The sequence below is a fragment of the Vespula pensylvanica genome, chromosome 2 (genome assembly GCF_014466175.1).
Source record: "Vespula pensylvanica isolate Volc-1 chromosome 2, ASM1446617v1, whole genome shotgun sequence".
Classification (NCBI taxonomy): Eukaryota; Metazoa; Arthropoda; class Insecta; order Hymenoptera; family Vespidae; genus Vespula; species Vespula pensylvanica.
In genome coordinates this window covers 9966397-9990156 of record NC_057686.1, presented here as the reverse complement: position 1 = coordinate 9990156, position 23760 = coordinate 9966397, and the positions used below count along the sequence as shown (strand labels likewise).

Below are 23760 nucleotides of genomic sequence, written 5' to 3'. Positions count from 1 at the left end.
ATTGTGATATATCCAGTGTCTCTTTCGTGTTCGATTTTTTCCGATCGGATGAGAGATGCTGTGCTGCATTCAATAAAGATTCAATAAAAATCAAAGCTAGGGCAATAAAGTGTTATGATGAAAAAAGGATTTGTTTTAATTTTTTAAAGGATGAATAATCAAGAAATATTATTATAAAATTGTTATCTGTTTGCCAAAGGACTTTATCCTGAAAAGTTTTCATCTAATAATTTCTGTATCCTAGCACTACAGCAATGAAATACAAACTGAATTAAACGCTCGAAGGTGTGAAAGGCTTTGCTGTGTCGTTACTGGTTCGGCATTATAGACGCGCTTTCGAGGAAAGTACTTTACGGTGTACGAGTGATAATGAGGATTTCTGGTAATCCTGTATGTCTCGAAGGAAATTTCTCCTTTCCTTTTCTACGGGATTTCACCTTCAAAGCTTTTTTCTCATTGACGATGGAAGTCGGTATAATATTGACCACGGTATGAAATTTTTTGACACTTTTTGCGACTTCTCTTGAGTATTGAATCAGACACGATTTACATATAAAGTTCGTTTTCTCGGACATTTCCTAAGAATAACGTTATCGCTCTATCAGAATATCTCGTGATCCCTAGCCAATTATAACTTATCAGTTTAGAATAATGCCGCTTGAATAAACTTCGAAATTGTTATACAGCGTGTAGGTTTAGAGTATTTCTATAAAATAAAATTAATAAATGTCAATTGATTTTTACTCAAGATTTAATATTCTCTTTAATTTTTATGTAAAAGATATAGAATTTCACGTAGAAAAGACAAAAAGCAAGATTATTCTCGGTAAATTAATAGCTCTTAAAATTATATAATTTTCTTATGCAATAAATTTTCATAAAACAGATTATTTTAAAATAACTCGAACATTAGTTTCTTATATCTTGTATATCTTACGTTATTGTGCATATAACGTAGTATAAATAAAAAAATAAATATATACAGAATTTTCTTTTTCCTTGATATAAGTAACTTATGTATTCAGTACTGAAAATCTTTTAGAATTCAGAGAATTTATCAAAATTTTAAATCCTGTTGAAAGTAAAAAGAGATTCTCGAAGGATTTCACGCGAAACCAAAGGACTGTTTCAAAGCCCTGTCGAGTTAGTGCCGGTAACTCGTTAGAAGGCCATCCTCGATCGAGCGTCGCTTTGTTTTTTCTTCAATGTCTTTTACGAGGGGCTAAATGGTCTCGAACGGTGATATGTAAGTGCAGCAGCAGCTCTCTCTCTTTCTCTCTCCCTCCCCCCTCTCTCTATTTCTCTTTCTCTCCCTATTTCTCTCCCTCCCCCCCCCCCTCTCTTTGTCTCTCGCTTGCTCACGAACAATGGAGTAGACAATTTCTTCCCCACCCTAACGTTGACACGTTAATATTGCCGTTGCTGCGAATGCAGCTTACTTACACGCTGGTGCAACGGCCCTCGACGAGCCTTTGAGGTACGTGAATAGGCCTCCCGACTAACGGAAGTGCTTTGTGGCTTTGATTATTCCACTTTCGTATTGGGAACATCGATATACGTCACTTCTCCTTCTCTCCCTCTTCTCTCTCTCTCTCTCTCTCTCCCCCCTCTTCTTCCTTTCTCTCGCGTTCGTCCGTTCGTTTCTTTCGATCGACACAAAGGGTTAGGTGCTAAGGGTGAGGAACTGAGATTCGGAAAACATTTTCAAGATGAATATACTCGTTGAAAGTTTTTTCTTATATCCCGTTGTGCGATATTGTAACCTGTAGAACTTTCTTTTTCGATCTGTAAATATTCGTTTCAAGAATTGAGAAAAATAAATATAGATATCTGGATTTTATTTATACATTAAGATTTATTTGAAATAGGAAAGAGGATTAAACGCGAGGATTAAAAGTGAGGATTAAAACTAATTGAACAATATTTAATATTTCTCATAAACATTCGTAAGGAATATTTCTAGTAAAATTTTTCGTTTCAAGTACTTTTGTAAGATCGTGTAAATCCAACGATTTACTCTTTCGAGTAGAATCATTTGTCTCGCTTCAATGTTGTTATTTGTTGATAAACAAAGCCTTATAAGAGTTTGGTTAATATTTAACAATTGTTTCAATATTCACAATATAGTACACGATACAACACACGACTTTCGATATTTGCATGTGATTCATCGAATGAGAAAATTCGAACGTCTCTCCCCCCCCCCCTCTCTCTCTCTCTATCTATCTATCTATCTATCTATCTATCTATCTATCTATCTATCTATCTATCTGTTTTCATCTCGTAATTGATTTAGGTGCAAGCGCAAGCAAGTAGCGAAAAGAAGTCCCATAAATTATCTATATGTAGTTACGATGTCGCGTATTGATTTTATGGTGACATCGACTACGAGCTACTATGGTTGAGTTACGAGGGGTTAAAATTATAAAAGCTATTGTTCGTTTGTCAGGAAATCGGGGAAATGATTTTGGTATACGAAATTCATGGAAAACATAGATCGTACAAACCAACGTAAGGTCCACGTTGCAAAGTTGCGACTTACTTGAAAAGATCAAATTTTGTTCGACGAATACTTTCTAATCGAGTTTTAGCTTCAAATTGGAAAAAGAACCGTTTTTTTCCTTTTGTTTTTAAATTCTATTTCGAACGATCGTTATTTTTGTCCTTGTTTATGCGACACGATCGAATAACGCTCGTTTCCGCGACACGTGATCCTTGCGCTTTTCATGTTCTAACTTTCATGCGTTTGATAACAACGTGTCAAATTAATTAACAAAGCCGGAGGTGAAATAGCGATCATAACAAGTGCATCTTTACTTTCTCTCTCTCTTCCCCCTCCTTCTCTGTCTGTCCATTTTTGTCTTTCCTTTTTTCTTTATTTTATCCTTTTTTCCTTATTTTTTTTTCTCTCCAACAAATCCATCAGTACACTTGATTTGTCAACAAATAATTGATATGGGAAAGACAGAGGTGTAACCATCGGTCATTCTCTTTCGACAGTTGGAAAAGCTTTTTCCTCTCCGACAAACTTTTCGCATCTTTTTCATCGTCGTATTGAGGGAAAAAAAAAGAAAATAATTTAAAGGTAGTAGCTCGATAGTGGAGTGGAGTTAATAGCAGTTATTAGAGTTAGGTTAGGTTAGAGACACGATGACGTATAGGCATAATTCATGTCATATGACGCAAGTGACGTAGATATAGACTGACAGGGAGAAATGTGACGTCATATATTCTTTTAAGAGGGAAATCTTCCAGTAACGGTTCTTATCTGCCCGCTATATATTCGAGGTAGAGATTGACACTAATTGCATCCCGATATAAAAATTTCTCTTTTTTTGTATTCGCGTACGATTTTCCCCAAATTCTTCCAAATTGTTAAATCGTAATATAGATGATATAGATTTTTTTAACCAATCAAGTTCCTTCTTGAAATTAGAATTATTTATTGATTTGAGATTGATAAATGATACGATTGCGCAGCAACTTTATCGACTTATTTAGTCGGTAAAAGCTCTGTTATCTTTGTTTCTCTCTTCTATGACGGGGTTGTAAGAAGGGGTTGAAAACATACATATGACAAACCCTCGTCGATAAACGTCGATAATGTAGAAAATGACACGGTCGACTTTGGCGTATCTTTAGTAGAAAAAAATAAATCAAATCCTACTTTTCTAGTGTCGATAAAAAAGACAACTCATACGATGATAATAATAATGCCAGGTAATTCATAATATTTACAATCTTCGATAATCGTTTTTCTGTTATTTTCTATTTACAGCTAAGAAACAAAATGGCGCTGCCCTTCGAACGAACAGCCTGGGCTCTGGCGCGAGGACTCCTCCTCTTGAAAGGAAAAGCAAATTTTCAGCCCTCGGTAGACTCTTTAAACCTTGGAAATGGAAGCGGAAAAAGAAATCGGACAAATTCGAAGCCGCTTCTTTGTGTAAGTGAAAGTAAATCAAATTAGATAGATAGAAAGAGAAAGGAGAGAGGGGGAGGATAAAGAATACAAGAGAAATTGTTTCTGTTTAACTTTTTTTCCAGCCCTTGAAAGAAAAATCTCTGTACGGGCTAGTAGAGACGAATTGGTACAAAAGGGAATCTTGTTACCAGTTATAAGATCGACGTCGTTTCCGGAAAATGGTGAGTGTATTCAAAATGCATCTTTTTTTTTTAAGATTAGAATTTCTTTCGAAGTGATTCTCGTCGGCGAAACTAATCGTAAAAAAAATGAATGAAGACGTTTCAAGAACGATCAATAATTGTCTTTCTTACAAAGCTTCTTAGCTCATATATGCTAAATAATAACCAACGGTCGAATGAGTTACTCAGTTGGTCGAGCTGCAAATTTTCCTTGGGGAAACTAGAACTGACCGAGTTTAGAATATTAGAGTTTAGATTATTCTAAAATTACTTATCACGATAACGACACATCAGTTTCGATCAATGTCGGGAATCTTCCAACCATTAAGATTTTTCTCATTAGAAATTTTCTTCGATAGAGTATTTTTTCAAAAAATAACTACTATGGTTCATGTTAACAAAACTTAAGGAAGTTATTCAGGTCACAGTAGCTTAACTTCATGATGTTTTTCATCAACAATGTCTTTCAAGTCTAAACTTCATTCTCTGTAGTTACAGATTTAAGAGATATACAACTTGATTCCCCCTTAACTTTTTACGCAAATATATCCAAAGATTGGCACCTTATAAGTATGCCCATTATTTATATGACATTTCAGAAACAATAAGTGACCTGACGGACACGCAAAAGCCACCGAGTCCTCGGCAAACTCCTCAGCAACAGCAACAACTGCAGCAACAATCGCAACAGCAGCAATTGCAACAACAATTGCAACAGCAACAACAACAATCGCAACAGACTCAATCGCATCAGCAACAGCAACAACAACAGCAGCAACAGCAACAGCAGCAGCAGCAGCAGCAGCAGCAGCAGCAGCAGCAGCAGCAGCAGCAAGTACAACCCGTTAATGTAGGTAACGGGGCTGGAAGCACTCCTGTGCCAACATCGACGTCAACCGGTAGCTTGCAACAATCCCAGCAAGTAACACCGAGTACGCCGACCCCAACGACTGCCAATCCACATTCTAGTGGATCGCCCAGTAACCATTCGTCTCCTCATCCTCCACCTAATTATCCAGGAATATCTTCGTCCCAGGGAGGACAGACAAATGGAAATACGCAAGGTAAGTCCGAATACGTAGACATTGTTTTTCAAAGTACTAGAATAATCTTTATTGATTCGTCCTTTTATGCATGCTATAATAATACTAAGAGATTATTATCACTTATGGGAGGGAGCACGTTTTTGAAATGAATGAAACAGTTCATTAGAAGCTGTATAGAAACGAGAGATATCATGAGAGCATTTGATGACCCAATTATCGACTATTATATACCAGACATATCATTGATAGGCTTAGTGGATGTAATCGCGACTTCGAACGTGCCTGATCGATGCTCGAGTGAAATTCTTATAGAATTTGTGTCATCGGTTTTCAACGTGTCCTCGTCCAATAAAGAAGTACTGCTCATTCTCGAGGGAAATATCGAGTTGTGCTGGTTTTTTTACTTCTTAAATTAGTTTCAAGTTCAAGATAGATTTATGTTATGACTCGATTACGACGTTGTACAAGATATTATCAGAGAAATAGAACAATTAGTAGACACTTTTAAAGATTATACTCGAATTTTAAATTATAACAATTATAATAATAATTATTATATTTACGATCAAATGAAAAAGAAACATTTTGCTTTTCTTTTTTTCTTAGCTATGAATTCTCTTTTTTCGTGAAAGACCCTCGGATCGGGACAGAATATTTTCGTGGTTTCTCTTGCGTTTTGTTTCGTGAAAGACCCTAGCAAGATTATCGGGTTTCTTTGTTGCTCTAAACCGAAGCCGTAAAACCATGTTATTATCCGATCCAGCTAGACCCCAGCCTTTCGAAATTACGTTGAATTATTTGCTCGTTTGCCGTTACCATATTAGTAGAGATACGCGTTATCAAACGTTGGATTTTTAATGTTCCTCGTTTACGTATCTCTTTGTGTGTGTTACGTATACGTGTACAAGAAAGCATGTAACAAGGATAATAAGTAATTTTATGGAATCCATTAAATATTCTCGGGACATCATTCCAAGTTGAATTCATAATTGCATTTGTGTTAATCGACTACTTGTTGCGACTTGCCGATAACTTCGTTCGACTATTTCCGAGTTCGTTATCGTTTGTCAGTTTCTAATGACGCAGATCGCGAATAATGAGAATGACGAGAAAGATTTCGTAGTTAAAACGTTATCGTATTCGATTGATATTAATCGCACGATTATTGCTTACAACTTGATTGGAGATTAGAAGTGATAACTTGTTTTGTATTGATGATTGAATTATTGTCCTGAGTAAATTATCGATAAATGATGTACATAGATCTTCTTCTGTATAATACAAGATTTAATCAAGGAAACATGAACTCGAAAGACTCAAATTATTAACTAGAAAATTCCAGAGAAAGTCCGCAACAGTTATAAGTTTTATTCGTGAATTTGTCGATGTTGCCTATTTCGAGTTTTTAAAAAACACAAAAAGCGAACAATAATTTTTATCAAAGGAATTTGAGGGTATATAGTGTGTGTGTGTGTGTGTGTGTGTGTGTGTGTGTGTGTACCGGATGTTTCATTTTAAGCGATGTGGCCAAATATTTCCCATTCTATTAATTTTATAAACGAATATTTTGAATGAAAATTGCTAGGTTTTTAGATGGAAATGTAATATTTATTGCACCTATTTCATAGAAGGTATCGTTGTCAAGGTACGGAAATTATAACAATATTTTAGGATAAAAATCGATATTTTAAGCCTAGTAAATGTTATAGAGAATATCAGTAGAAATCAAACGAGGATTTACAGTCTACTTCTTCATCGATATTTCATCGAATAATGGCACCTTGAGGTTTAACAAACTGTATAATTGATCAATAATGCGATCAATTTTGCTGTAAACATCTAATAATCAATGAATCTTGAAGTTTGTTAAACTTCAAGACGTTATAAGTTGATGAAATACCGAGAAAAGCGTATACTGTATGTACTTGTTGGATTCGTATTATTATTTCCTACAACTTTTATGAGGCTTAAAATATTGATTTCCATTTAAATTTAGTATGGTCTACGTAACACGAACCACTTTGATATCTTGATATCTTTGCAAATATTAACTTTTACGAAAAAGTCTGAAACGTATAGTATGTTACCGGAAGCGGGCTATAGGTATACTACAGGGTGGTAAAAAAAAGTATCTGATATTTTAAGAACTTATAATATTAGTACTCATTAAGGTATCAAGTATTATTACTCACTTATAGTATTAGTACTCACTGAGATGAGTAAAAAATATAGTAAAAAATTAATATGGGTTCTAAAATCAACCCTTTCAATGTAAATTAACTTTTATTATTTACGAGGGTTTGATATCGTAAGTGAGTCTCTTGGCAACATATTGAACGTACACAGAGGAATTTGCTTAGAAATATACCAGTTCAAGGTGGTCAAGATAAGTTTATTATGAAAATAAGCAAAAACTGTTACTAATGTAATAATGGAATAATATATATTCAATATGTTACCAAGAGACTTACGATGTTGAACGCTCATAAATAATAAAAGTTAATTTACTATAGGTTGATTTTAAGATCCATGTTAATTAGACATTTTCATCTCGATGAGTACTAATAAGCCCTTAAAATATCGGACATTTTATCATACATGTGTATACACATACATGGATGTGTGTGTGTTTAAATTTTAGTGAAGCTATTGTTACTATTTATTTTATTGTGTACTATTTTTTAAATAATTCTAACTTAAAGAATAGTTTTTTATCTCTTTTGCTATTTAATTTAATCTTTTTTGCACAATACGTATTAATTAAACGTTAATACAATCTTATGCTCAAACCATGCATTCTTTAATTGATATTTTGAAATTTCATGAAACTTCAAGAAAATAATAATTCAATAACTCCGTTAATTGGTTAAATATCATTATGGTTCCTATCTTAGATTGGGTCCTTTAAAGTTACTCTCTCTTTTCCTAGGATCTGAATGCACTCGTTTTTTTTTAACACCCTGTATATGTACGAGTTCTCATTCGAATATAACGAATAATTCGAACACGAAAATTTTTCTGCGAAATTAATATTAATGTAAATACTAAAGTAATTGCAATTAGATCGAACATTCCGTTCAACAATATATAACAAAAATATAGAAAAAGAAAAACAATAAGAATAAAAACGAAGGAGACGATTCTTGCATTTCACTCGGTGCTCGTGCTCGGATGAATTTACACTCACATGATGAGGACGACAGACGGAAAGGGGAGTAACGGAGAAGGGAGGAGGGAGTCATGGCGGAGAAAGGAGCCGGAGGGGACAGTTCGTTGTGTAGAGAGATGCAAACAGAGGGTAAAACACCGCTGCGACGCAGAGCAGCCAGCCGCTTGTGCTATACATACACATACACACACATATTCACACGCATATATACCATACATATATATACATTTTGCGTCTGGCTCGTCTCTGTTGCAAGAACCATGAGCGGCAGAGCACGATCGATACCTTCCTGCATACACAACACGCTTACCTTCCTTCCTCCTACCTCTACGTATGTACGTATGCGTATATACATTATATATACCTATGTTGTGTGTGTGTGTGTGTGTGTGTATACACGCAATATATGATCAGACGTAATGTGTATACAACGTGAAAAGAGATGATCCAACGATTTTTTTTTATAAGAATATTTGCCTTGTCTTAATTTCAAAAGATACGTAATATAAGAACACGTCTAATTAATTTTATGCCATCCAACCTTTCTTTTTCTCTCGTATGCTGTCCCAGTTAACGATTTTTCTTTTTCTGTCTCTATCTCTTATGTGTATGTGTGTGTGTGTGTGTATATATTTTTTTTCTGTTTTTATCTTCCATTTTATTATAAAAACTGACGTTTGTTCGAAAGTTCGTGGGAAAAAGCGAAATTATTTAAAAAAAAATATATATGAGGTTTCATGTTTTTGTATTATAATTTCTAATTTTCTTGTCTTTTCTTTTTTTTTTTTCTTTTCTTTATATCAGTACATATTTATTCTTATGAAATGACACGGACTTTGCCACTTTTGTTTATTCCTGTAGTTAGTGCAGACTACTCGAAAACAAGCTTCCGGGAAGTTTATCAACGCATCGCTAATTCTAATCTCCGTGACTTACAAACAGGATGTAGCTTTGGGATTCATCGTGAAATCCTATAATGCGAGCTTTCTGCGAACATTATGTTGATGATCGATGTCTTTATGATAGTAAGATGTTCGACTTATGTTTGTTTTATTAACTCGTATTTTTGAGAAATTCGTATTTTTGTTTTCAACGAAGATTTAATAAATATTTCTTTCCTCTTCTTCCTTTTTCTCTGATTCTTAAAAAGCTTTCATACGTAGTGAATCATTTAATATCTAAACTTCGAAAAACTTATAATTTAAATAATTTATATAAATTATGCGTTTTATGAGAAATCATTCTAGATTAAACTTTTATACTTTTCAATCCGATCATTTCTGTTGAAAAGCACTGTGAGATAAACAATGTCGCTTTGATTGAAATGTTGTCTCATACCCTCTCTCCTCCTCCCCCTCTTCCTTTGTGTGTGTGTGTGTGTGTGTGTGTTGCGCGCGCGCGTGGTATAGAATAGATAATGCGAGTAATAATAATGATAATAATAATATCTCACCTTATAAACATTATTAAGACTGTTCATCACCTTTCGCTCGAAGCATATGTGACTTCAGCGACAGATATGGATAAAGTATAAATTACAAATACGAGCGGGAAACGCTGTCCCCGCCATGCGTTCATCGTATCAGTGTTTAATCTTGGGTTAGTTACTCCCCTCTCGCGCGTACATAAAAATTTGTTTCTTGTGGATTAGAATAAGTAGTATTAGTAGACTGTGAAGTAACAGTTTTCAAGCTCTCGTATGTATATCTTTTTTAATAGTACCGTGCGTCTCACAGTGATCTGTACTAGATACGACGTTGGTATGCATTTGTTTCGCGATAAGTGCATTGAAAATAATAAATATAATTGACACATATAAGAACTAGTATATTAATGTGAGACAAAAATAAGATTTTGTCGAATGTTCTCTTAAAAATAATTAGTGAATACTTATATATTATATTATTTTAATACAAATTAAAACATGAGTTTATTTCCACACTATTTGTCAAATAGAATACCCAGCGTTTTTTTTAAGTGGTTTCCTCTATATGACTAATCCACTTTATATTACTTTAACTACTGCTACTGATGATGATAATAATATAAGATATAATATAAGATAATATAATAATAATAAAAATGTACTTAAATATAATTTATGTATATATTAAAAAACAGCATGAAAATAAATGTACTGCGATAGTAAGACAAAGAGAAACAATAACGGACGGAAACAAAAGAAAGGTTTTGTACTTGTCATCATAGATCATTTATATAGAACGTATCTATCGACGAGCGCTCATGTGTCAAAATTATCAAGGACACGATTTGCTGAAAGTTCGTGCGATAAACCATGACGTAAAATGACATATTTTTGCTTCTTTTGTTATCGTAAACTACCATCATCATGTGTGGCATAAAGTATATAATATAAATATATTCTTCTATTACCGTTCTTATTACTATATTATTACAGTACATATTATTATTATAGTAATAGTAGTAGTAATAGTAATAATATGAAATGAACTCCTACAGAAGAAACCATTACGCAATAGCGCAAAATAGAGAAAAATCTCGTAGATAATGTGGAAACGAGCTCGTGTTTTAATCTTTATTAAAAGTAATATATCATATATATATATATATATATATATATATATATATATATATACTAATTATTACTTTTGAAAAAATAATCGGCAGATGTATATACTTCATATGCATTTGTCATCAAACAAAATGTTGCTATGTTAGGACACAGAAAGGTTTAACACAGATCATCGTGAAATTCACTATCAATTAGCTATCAATAGAGGAAATAAATATGAGATCGAAAAGTAACACCTTACTAAATTATCAAATAAAGAAAAAATAATAAATTAGTTCATTATTTTCGTTTTATCGATACAATAATAAAAAAACATCGTTACAGTAATAAAAATCACTTAGTCTGGAACCTACGATCAGAATTACGAGAATATTAGATGCTTGCCAATGTGCTACACATTGCTTATAAATGATTATCTTTTCAGTTTATAAAATAAAAAAGGAACTATAAATTTTTCCAAAATTTAACAATATTTTGGAAACTCTGATCTATTGACATAAACAATTGGACACGTGTTACCTTATTTTTGCCATAGAATCGTCTGTCCAAAGCTCATTAAAATAACCAAGTTTCCGCATCTTTTCGGTATGAGGCATCATGAAACGTATTTCTTCGCGTTTGGAAATGTTCAGAAAATCTGAATAATTATTTACGCATACACACACAAACCAGCAATCGTTATTTCACGGAATAAACAGAGCCATTCAAGCTTCTATATGAAAATCAGTTGCGGGGGATTGAGCTTCTTCTTTGCTGCAAATATCGAGAGGCGTCATAGTACTAAACTTTTTTTTCGCAAAAAATGTCGAAAACATCATTTACGCCATCAAGCAGAACAGGCGTAATTCTCGATCAATCTTAATAAACAAGATCTCATTTTAAAGAGGAAGGTTTATTATATTAATCCTATTTTTTGAATTTTTGAAAAAGCTTTGTCCTTTAAAAAAAAATCGTCTTTGAAATGACACCTTGTTCATCAAAATCGTTCAAAAATTACGCTTATTCTGCTTAATAGCGTAAACCATTATAAAATCAGTGGTGACAATTATAATGACAACTTTAACAATTATAAGGTACTTAGAAATAGCTTTAAGACGAATTACATTTTTTCAATAAATGGTATAAGGACATCCTGACTATATTAATCACAAGCAATTTAGGATCACAGTTAATTCTTTATAACGTCATGAAATTTCAGTGTTCAATATATATATATATATATATATATATATATATATATATATATTTATATTTATATTTATATTTATATATAGATAAATGTTTTAAAAACATTTCAATGTTAATAAATTATACACATACGTACATACACAAATATATAGATGATTATAGTTTCTAGAAAAAAATTTAGACATTGATTTCTAAGAATTTTTGAAATTCTAAGAAATATTTTAATAAATCATTTTAACTAGAAATCAACACATACACATAATGACGATTATAACGGATAAATTTCGTATCAATTCATTTGTAAATTTGTAAGATTGCTTTTTAACACGACCTGTACTCACGACTAAAGGGTGCAGAGGATCCTGAAAGCGTCGACAGGGTGGCAGAGCGGTCGATATTTACGGAGGGTTGACGGAGGACTATCGTGAAACCTTACTCTAACTAACATGATGTAGACTATCTATGGTAGTACTATCTATGTCTCGATTAGAAGAAAATTATTCCATAAATTTTTGGAAAATCCATTGAAGCCATTTCATTAAAATGATGGTTAGAACGATAAAAACCATTTATGAAAAGTCAACAAATATTTGAATTGTTTTCGTGATGAGAATAGCAAAATAGATTAGTAATAGTCTTTTTATTTTCTACCCTAGATAGGTAAGCAAAAGAAATCGTTTAATTGTTAGACAGCAAAAGAAGTGAATGTATCCGTGACCATCCTTTTGATAAAAATGAAAAGAGATAGATAGATAGATAGATAGATAGAGAAAGAGAGAGGGGGGTATTGTTTTGTTCACAGGTAAAACGCATATATGAGATTCGCGGTCGGCAAATGTAGTTCGTGACAAAATTCCTCTTTCAAGTTCCATTAACGTTTAATCTATAGAACGTTTTAAGGGGAAAGAGAGAGAGAGAGAGAGAGAGAGAGAGAGAGAGAGAGAGAGAGAGAGAAATATAGGGAGAGGAAGAGAGAGAATGGGCAGAAAATCGAATTGCCATGTGAACGACGAAGGAGTCACTTAACGGCTACAGAAATTTAATCCTCTCTCATAAATGTCTTCCGCTAAAGTAACTAACCCCCACCTGCTCTCGCTTCTCTCGTATTTAATTAGCGATACATTTTCGCTTCGGCATGATACGAATTTTCCTGCAGAAAGTAATGCAGCCACTAACAACTATCACATATGAATATATATATATATATATATAATATATATAATATGTAATATATATATAACAGTATTTATATATATATGCACAAATGTATTTCTCTCTGCGCGTGTGTGTATACACGTAGATTTACAAGGTAATCTAATCATCGAAGCTGATTTTTTTCAATGAAATTTAATTTTACAATTTTGATGTAATTTTTTGCTTTCGGAGCCATCAGATTTTTTTCTGCTATACTAAAATTGTCAGTATACCCTGTATATTTCAATCAAACTAACAAGAAAAAAGTCACAAGGGAGAAAAACTTTGCTGTTAAAGTTTTTCGGTGACTTTTTCGATAAATCGCAGAATTCCAAAGTTTCCTCGGATTTTATTTATTTTTATTTTTATTTATTCTTTCTTTCTATGTGAGAGTAAAAATATAAAAGTGTTTCTTACATTTTTTTCGAAGTCTTCCTTTTTTCTCTTACACATATGTTTATATATATCTACTTATGTATAACTTTGCATATGAAAATGTCACGCATTTATACGCACAATTTACGATCAACCGTGTGTCTAACATCCATAGTTAATTTCGTTCTACAAGATGCTTAAGAAAGCGGAGAAGTGATGTTTCCATAAAATACGAATGGTATAATGTGAGTAGTAATCAGATATAAAAGCTTCTCCGAAATTTTCATTACACTTTACTTTTTAATTTATAATTTTTTATTTTTAATCTTAATGTTTGTATTTGTCAAATTCAAAGTAACTAAGAATTAATTAATAATCGAAGCGTATGATTCAATTTGTATTCCTCTCTCTCTCTCCCTCCTCCTAAATGTTTCAATTGAAGCCGATTACTTCTTAACAGAGATAGAGCAAGAAAAAGAAAAAAAGAATGGATAAATGAAAATATTTCTCTAAGACATGTTCATTTAATGGAATCCACATTGTCTTATACTCTAATATCGTTTTGTCTTATATTCGACTTCATTGTTAAAATCTGAAATGCAGTAATGATGGCAGTGATAGTAATAGAAAAAGATGAGGGAAAGGAATATTTTAATATTAAGATATTTACAGTAATTTACAGTAATTTATAGTTCACAATTCGATAAAAAAACGTCTTGCTGTACAAATTATCCATCGTCTTCTCTTTCCAAGAGAGTTGAATTTCGACTTCTTATCTGTGGTGTATCAAATGCCAGAAGATAAAGAGGAAAAGAAAGAGAGAAAGGAGCAAGTGAAACAACTGTTCCTCCTTAAAGAACTCGAGTTCCACGAATACGCGTATATCGTTGAGTTTTTTCATATTTTACAATGTACCAACCTGGTTTTCCCCTCCCTGTTAGGCAAACCACCCCTTCTGACCCTTCACTACTTTCCCGCTCAAAACCAGGGGGTAGGATATGAATAGAGCTTACTGCATTTTCATGCCACGTTTTCGTACTAGTTACCGAAAGATAGAAAAAAAGAAAAACTTCCTTTTATGCTAAAAGATTTTCTTGTTCTTTTTTTCTGTTTTTTTTTCTATTTTTTATTTTTTTTACGTCTCATTATTTCTTTTTCTTGTTCTCTTACTTTCATTGCTCGCTTTTCTTTTTTCTTTCATGTTTTTTTCCTTTTCTATTCTTTTCCCTTTTTTTTTATTTTTATTTTTTATTTTATTATTTTTTTTTGACCCGTTTTAGATTCGCCTAAAAGTAATTGATTGATTTTATGTTAAACGCTAGTTCCGTCGCACTTAACTCGGTTTATACTATTAGTGACGTCACAAAATTAGTTTTCTTATCGATGAGTTGTAATATCTTAAGAAAACAGGAGAGATTTCTCAGATTAGATCTGGAACTGTTTGATCGGCGAGTTAATCAGTTAGATACACTTTTCTTCTTTTGAAATTATTGTGATTTCTTTTTTTTTACCTTCTTAAATTAGAGTTTTTAAAAATATTTTCTTAGGGATACTCATCGTTAGATGGATTATTTTGCTTATAAATATTTTTTAAAAGAAAAGATATAAAATGAAACAAAATAAATAAAGGCAACCCGCATGTGCGCTATTATTGTTTTTGACCATATAGACTCAGCCGGTGACTCACGAGGGACTCGTGAGATTCATATTTTTCTTTGACATTTCTCATATGTATAATCGTATGGATAGTGTCTAGTAAAAATAGCTGGCTAGTACTACAAATACAAAATAATAGTGAGACAAATAAGAGAATGTTACTCTTAGTATACGATATTATCCATTCTGTTAAATATTTAGAGAAAAAATTAGAAAGAATTAGAGCGTTCTAAGTATCACAACTAATCATGTTTTGTTATGTTGTTGCTATTATTAAATTAGACGATAAAAGATGTAGAATTAAGCTCCTCTAATTATAACTAAAAAATTTTTTAATGATATAAAATATATAATACAGTTGTAGAAAAGTAAAAAGGTTCGAGAAAGATCACACGACTATGTTGAAGTTACAATGATCACATACTATGTTGAAAGTATGATGAAAGCGAGAGATGGAGCTTATGGTTTAAATGGAAAGAAAAGGATTTCATGTCGGCGGTAGTAGTCTTTGCGCTTTTTCCAAGGGTTGCACGCGGTGATTCGAGGTCGATGAACCTTTCCAGCCGTTAAGCCACTTCGTCGTACCCAACTGCCCCGTCCCTCGCCAATTGCCATACTTGACGCTATGCTTTTTCCCTTAATCCTTCCCACAAACCCTTCCGAAAGAGTTATACGTCTTATATTCTTTTGATAGAAACTGTTATCTCCTTTTTTTACATCTGTTCTCTCTCTCTCTCTCTCTCTCTCTCTCTCTCTCTCTCTCTCTCTCTCTCTCTCTCTCTCTCTCTCTCTCCCTTCCTCTTGTTTATATGATAAATTGTTTTTTATGTCTTTACAAGTTTCAATAAACAACCTGATTTCGATTTTGATTGACGTCTATATTTATTTATTGTTATTCCTTTTTGTTATTTATTTATTTACCCACTTATTTATTTATTTATTCGTTTGTTTATGTATTTGTTTATGTTCTATGCTATATTAAATTTATTTATTTGTGTTTGTATGCAAATATTTATATTTTTATATTATCTATATTTTAATTTTCTATATTTAACATTTACTGCTCTTTTTCTACAATATATAATAATAATATAATTGTTTCTATGTATTACTATATTCTGTGTGTTACTATAATAATTGATGTATTATTATCAATTATTTATCTTATTTATATTTTATATTTTTCTTTGTATTTTTCCATAATTTTTGTCGTCTCTTTTCAATATTGAAATTTCTTTTTTTTTACTTCTCTCATTTCTACTTCCCCTTTTTTCTCTTTTTTCATTGTTAGTTTTTTTGTGAAAGTATATGTTCTTCATTTTATGACAATGATATTGCGTTACCAAGTTAAGAAGAAACGAAGTATTTCCTTTAAAAAGAATCAGATAGAATTATATATTTCTTTTCTGTAAATAAAGGAAATCAAGGATGTTTCTCAGAGATTTATCATCATTTTAACTATAGGATATATAAATAGTTAAATATTCATTTAAGAATTTTCTTTTCCTTGTAAGTTAAAAAGAGATAGGAAAAAAATAATAAGAAACTATCTCTTTTTTATATTATCGTGGTTACTTTTTTATTAAACTCAGAAAGTCAGCTGTAAAGAAAAGATTTTTATTTTTTATCTTTGTCATATGTTTCTTCTTTTTATAATATTCTTTTTTTAATCCTATATTTACTTATATACTGTAATTTGTTTCTTCAGTTAGGCATAATATACTTTATTTCTCTCCTTCTATCTCTCTCTTTCGTTTGCAGTCTGACTTGGACATTTCTGATTTTTCCTGCACGAAAAGAGAAAAAGAGAAAGAAAGAGAGAAGAGATCGATCGGCAAGAAGTGCGCGCTGCTAGGTCAGGTCGAGTAGACGCTTTGGAGCACCGCCATTGGTTCCGTGAGCCACGTTCTACGCTACCTATCGGCGAACCAGCATGCGATTTATAAATGTAATTGGAAAACCACCACTACATACTACCGGCTAGAGGGATGGATCACTGTACCTTCTTCTTCTTCTCCTCCTCCTCCTCCTCCTTCTTTTTCTCCTTCTTCTCCTTCTTCTTCTTCTTCTTCTTTATTTCTCCTTTTACCTTTAATTTCGAACACAAAAGTAACCCCCATCCTTAACCCTTTTACTCTTTTCTCTCTTTCTCTCTTTCTCTATATTTGTACGTTACTTTCTTTTATTTTCATGATATCTTTCTTTTATTCGTTACGTTTATTTTCTCTCATTTTCATGATATATCTAGGTTGGAATGACCGTAATTAAAGGGAAACTCCAGACCGACTTATCCACTCTTTCTGCATCTACCTCGAAAGTAAACACGACTTGGAAGACACTATCTGTTCTTTTCCTTCTTTTTATATTTTTATTCTTTTGTCGATAAAGATATTAATGGCGAAGAAAGAGAGGAGGGGGAAGACTTTCGGTGGAAAAAAGTAAAAGTTAGTTGTGAGGTTTACCGCAACAGATTCGGCATATCTTACTGAGCGAACGTCAATTCTCCTCAAACCACACGATCGTGAGATAATCGTTACTCATTACTTACCAACACGTCATTTCTCTTCTTGTCAATTAGCATGTCCATCGATTTTTATTCTCAGATATCTAACATCGATCTCGATTTTTCTTATGGGATTGTTGAAGATTTTTTGAACAAAATTTTCAGATTTCTTTTCATTGTATTTTCTTTGTATTTTTTTTTTTTTTTTTTTTTTTTTTTTAATTATTAAAAGGATTAAAGTTCATGTCGTCGAACCATTAAACGAAATCTCCCAACAACTGCGAAAGAAACGTATCTCTTTTTCAATCATGTCTGGATTGGGCAGAGCACTCCCCCTTCGACGTACTCGTGATTCTCTCTCTCTCTCTCTCTCTCTCTCTCCTTCTCCCTGTGTGTGTGTGTGTGTGTGTGTGTGTGTGTGTGTGTTCGAATGTGTAGGAGGTATCGACGATAAGTTTAGTGGTTTGCACTCTCCGTAGCATAACCAGCAAATCGGAAATCGATATCCGTGCATAGCCAGCATAATATAGGGTTACGTCTATATACCTACATAGTTCCTTTCTCAAAGGTGTATTTGCTCGATGTATAATATGTGTACGTGCTCCTCTTAGCGCGCATCGAGTGAATTCTCAAGTCTTTTTCTCTAAGTTGCGTGAAGAAATTATTTCTCTTCGTATTTTGTATAGGATTACGTTCCAATTTCAGTGTTTTTTTTTCTCTTTTTCTTTCTTTAAAGACACTGATACCCATGTGTACGTTAATTTTTGTTATAAAATATATATGTAATTTCTTGTTATATGTTCTTGATGTTATTCACCATGATTTCGAATGAATAACAGTATAAGTATATAAAAAGTGGGATCATATTTAATTTAAAAACATATCAGCTCTAAAAAGATTAATACAGATAATTTATATAACTATGATAAGTATATTAAAAATGTTAACCGATTATAGATACCGTTTTTAAATGTTGAAAGTATGTTTTCATTTTTCCCATTTTACTGATTTTTGTCAACAAATCACGAGCGTTATAGTTTAAAAGTTGCAAAGAATATGCAAAAAAAGCACTGTCGAAAAAAATATAGCTTTGATAAGAAGGGAATATATATCAATGCACAATTAATACAGATAAATACAATATAAACAATTATGCGATTTGTATGTTATGTCATAAATCTTATATGAAAACATTGATTTTTTTTAATAAAATGTGTTATTTTTGTGAAGTTTAGTAAAACTACACTTAAATATAAGAGTAAGCAAATAATTGAAAGTATTAATTTTTATAAAATTTAATTAATAAAAATGCAATCTTGGAATCGATAATCACGATCAACATTAATGATCAAAAACAAAAAAATTAAGAAACAATATCGCTTTCTCTAATGTCTGTCTTCTCGTTCAAACAAATTCCATACGAATTCGAATGAAATATGTAGGACATTCGAAAAACAGCAGCATCATAGAATCAAAATGTAGGCACCTCGACCCGGCTTTTGTCGTATCTTAATTGTGCGGTTTTTCTAATTGCGAGTTTAATAGCACCAAACGACTCTTCTTTTATTCTTTGATCTCTGAATCCACCTATTCTCTCTGAAAATATCTCTTTGTCTTTTTTGTCTCTTTCTGTCTTTCTTTCCGTCTCTCTTTCTATCTCTCTTTCACATACATTTACATATTTTGTGAATATATTTCTCTGCCTGCTCTCTCTCTCTCTCTCTCTCTCTCTCTCTCTCTCTCTCTCTCTCTCTCTCTCTCTTTCTATTCTTTTTTCTTTCATAAATAAGAAAAATCTTCAGCGAAAGCAAATCGTCTTATAATATCCTCTTCTTACGTGATTTAAAAACGAGGAAAGAAAGTTTAATCGAGTGAAAAATATTTATTTAATCTAATTATAACATATAAATTGATGATTCCAGTTTGTTAAGAGAAAAAATGCGATACAAATGATTAATTATAGCAATATATCAATCTTCGAGTAATTTATTTTTAGCTTTGGAAATAATTAACTCTCTCTAGTTAGAACTACCGACCTATTTTTACTGTACTTGTCAATTTTGACAAATACTTGAGAAAAAAAAGGAAAAAAAGAAACTAGTTTCTTTATTTGTTTAATTTATTTAATATGTACTAATTTATGTACGATAAAAATAAATAAACAAAAATATCTTTTATTATACATTTTTATAACAATTATGATTTCATTAATACTAAGATTCGTAATTAGGACGAATTAATTAATTATTAAATTGTGAAAATTTATTTCGTGAAACTAAATCGTAAAATCTATTCGATTGATGTAAAGATCACGATCATCGTCACAGCAGCGAGGAACATGAAGTCACCGTCAGCTGCGTTAGTAGAAGGCTTGGTTTTGAAGTGGGTTGAGGTTGGGGGAAGGGTGGTTGGAAGGATAGGAAGCGCAAAGGTGGCGTCGGCGTCGGTATCGTGACGCCCGGAGAGAAAAGAGGAAGTCAGTCACTGCTCGACCTCAACGCGTTGTGGATAACCTCTCGCTCGGATAATTTTTAAACAATAATCGTCTCGATCGGTTTATATATCACATTTTTTTATATTAGAAACCTTCCTTTATATTATTAAGTTATACGTTCGAAGAAAGAAGAATGACTAGAATTGGAATGAAAATTGGAACATTCATCGTACGTGTTTGCAAATGAAAAAGAACAAAGTGAAAAAGAGGAGGACGCTAATATTAACCTTCTCTCTCTCTCTCTCTCTCTCTCTCTCTCTCTCTCTCTCTCTCTCTCTCTCCACCCCTCCCTTCTCTTTTTCTTTTAAATTGTCAAATCAAAAACTGGGCAACGGAAAGACATATTTGCATATTCGTTTTTATTTTTGCTTTTTCTTTTTTCTTTGGATTCATTATCGAGTACAAGAAATTTGTGAAGATTCGAGAAACGTTTTTAAGTATTTTATTTAGATACTTCAACATTAAATTCCGTATATAATTAAAAACGTGTTATTCAAGGAAAGCTTACTATTTTTATTTTTAAGAAGAAGGAAGGTACGCTTGAAAAGTTCAAAACAGAGATAATTAAATAGATGTAGAGAATAATATCAAATAAAGAAAGACAAAAAACTGACGTGCGTGTGCAAGTGTAGAAAAAATGAGAGGTAGGCATGGGCGCGTGCTTGCGTAGGTGTCAATCTGGACAACGATCCCAATGCGCAGCTAAATTAGGTCAACTGATTTCTTCGCATCTCTCTCTCTCTCTCTCTCTCTCTCTCTCTCTCTCTCTCTCCTTCTCCCTCTCCCTCTCCCTCTTTCTCTTTCTCTTTCTCTTTCTCTTTCTGCGTAAACAAAAATAAATTGGCGTCTTTCTTCAACTATGTTCAGCGAAGTGAAATAAAAAACAAGTGAAATGACATAGTTCGAAAACGAATGATCGAAGAGAGAGGAGACAGAAGGAGGAAAAAATTAGAAGAATGATTTATGCAACGAATAAGTGCCTTGACCGAGCGGCATGCGTCGACCCGGGTATCCGCGTGACCCGGCGACCCGTTATGCCAGCGCGTAGCTCCTGCTGAGGTCATTCGATACTCTGCCCGGATACACTATCGTCGCGTAAGCGACCTTATCGAACGAATTTGTTTCGAAATTCTTCGAGATCTCCTCCTCCTATCTACTTCTCTCAATTTGTTCTGTGTCCTTGTTTACATTTATCTCGTTTATCCGTTTTTTTTGTTTTTCTTTTTTTTTCTTTTTTTTTTTTTACTCGTAAAAATCGTTTCGTTATTTCTTTCTATTTTATCTTCTTCTTTCGCTAGGACCGTTCGATTCTTCGAGAAATATTCTTTTTTCTTTCCAACGGGGAGAGTAGATTTCGTAAATTTCTCATTTTTTAATCGGTTGGACGTTTGCTCGGTAATATGAAACTTCGTAATTTTATTACAAATATCACAAAGATATTTTTTTTACGACGTTTCTTTCTTTCAGATATGAACAGTATAAGAGACATAATAGAATTATGTCGATTGTTTTATAGTATAGATCTTTACATCAATTCGTGAAATATTGACGTGAAAAATAAAGTTATCGGTGTCTTGGATAATATATAAAGGGGAACTATGAAACAAGATCGTAAGGAGAAAAAAGAAGAGAAACAGTGGTTGATCAGTGTATCTTTTCAATGAAAAGCTTTTCTTTCGATTCGAGTTAAATAACATTGTCAACTTTTAAACAATATTGAAATCGATAATCGATAATAAGAATCAATAAAAAGAAGAGGATTAAATGTCACGAGAGAAGCACACGTTGTTGTTATTGTTGTATGGTTGTTATATCTCGAAGAGTGGAATGAAAGGACAAGTAAATCTCGTTGAATCTCGATAATTCTCGAAGAAGGAAGAGGACGAAGCGAATGCTGTGGACGAAGAGAGTTACACGATTAAGAAGACAACGAGGACGACGACGACGAGGAGGAGGCACTCGTGGTACTACAGAGAGTCATTGACCTCTCGACCGATCACAGTCCAGAGTGTGTGATGTTTGATGCTGCAGTGGTGCTTTATGCGGAGGCGACGAAAAGGTGTGCATATTTGGTATTTTTTAAACTTTCACCATTAAATCCTTTTGTTATTTATTTTTTAATTTTCTCTGTTTCTTTCTTACATATTCTCTGAGATTGATAATAATTGAAAATGTGGATGAGCTTCAGAAATGATTTCGATACTTTTTGCTTTTAAAAAAATTAATGTTCATATACGTTCATTATGTTTATTTTTTTTTTCTTATACAAGTAAATAAAAATATCGATGAATGATCAAACAAAAGATTGTCGGGATATCATGAAAAAGGAAGGGAGACAGGGATGGAGAGAGAGAGAGGGGGGGAGAGAGAGAGAGAAAGAGAGAAATTACGTCGTCGTAGTCGTCGTCGTCGTCGTCGTCGTCGTCTATATGTTCGACCATTGACGTTCGTCATTGGTCCTCGACCTTGTCGAAGGCTTTTGGGAAATCGTCAATTTCCCTTGTGAAGAGTACTTCGCGTCTCCTCGATAAAGTATTGACGCGGGATCGAAGTTAGCTCTTGAGTACGACGACATCCTCCTCGATGTCCGCGAATGATACCGTTTAGTCTAATAGAATATGTTTTGGATCCGGCTAGATTTAACATCGAACCTAAACCCTTACCTCTTTTCACTCTATTAATAATATGTAATGACATCTTTATAAAAGGATAAAATTTTTCTTCGGATTTAATTAAAAATAAACAAGAGAAGAGCATATTATGTTAATCCTCTATTTAATAGTCTATTAATAATATTAACCATCGATATATTGATAAAACAGAGAAGAAAATTTTATTTTTGAAGTTAATTATAAAAGAAAGAGAGAAAGAGGATTATCGATAAAACACTTTGTTAAAAGCATTTAATAGCATTTTAAAAACAAATGAGATTTTCTTTTCGAATCCAATTAAAAAAACGAGAGAGAGAAACTGTAAGTGTATCGTCTATTCAATATTTTATTAATACTATTTACTATTTTATTATTTTATATATTTAATATTAAATTATAATATTGATAGTGATAATAGCAGTGATAGCGGAACTCTTCCTCGCAAGAAACTACATATCGTTTCCAGTATTAATATAAAAAATATATCGAATCCACCAAGTATAACAGTCAAAAAATTTCTCGTTCCTATAAAAGGTTAATATTATGTAATATCATTTTAATAACGTATAAATTTTTTTTGTAAATGTAATTAACAGAAAGAAAATTTTCGTTGTTCATCTTCAAATATTGAAAAAAAAAAGACGAGAAAGAGACAAAATACTAAAGAATGATTTAAATTATCGAAGATATAGTGTCTCCCATTTCTTTTTTAATGAAGCATTCTCTCTCTCTCTTCTTTTATTTTCATATTTATTATATATTTATATACTCTCTCTCTCTCTCTCTC

The 23760-nt window shown here is 32.5% G+C and overlaps 1 protein-coding gene across 12 annotated transcripts in view; it reads left to right on the top strand.

Moving 5' to 3' along the window:
- The window catches only part of LOC122638181 (phosphatase and actin regulator 4-like), a 134830-nt gene that overhangs the window by 48094 nt on the left and 62976 nt on the right, over window positions 1-23760 (top strand). For all 12 annotated transcript variants that reach the window (XM_043830956.1, XM_043830960.1, XM_043830961.1 and 9 more), the window contains 4 exons: window positions 3779-3943; window positions 4045-4143; window positions 4743-4834; window positions 4901-5207. In XM_043830956.1, the coding sequence (XP_043686891.1) occupies window positions 3779-3943; window positions 4045-4143; window positions 4743-4834; window positions 4901-5207 (663 nt within the window). The remainder of the gene's footprint in view (window positions 1-3778; window positions 3944-4044; window positions 4144-4742; window positions 4835-4900; window positions 5208-23760) is intronic.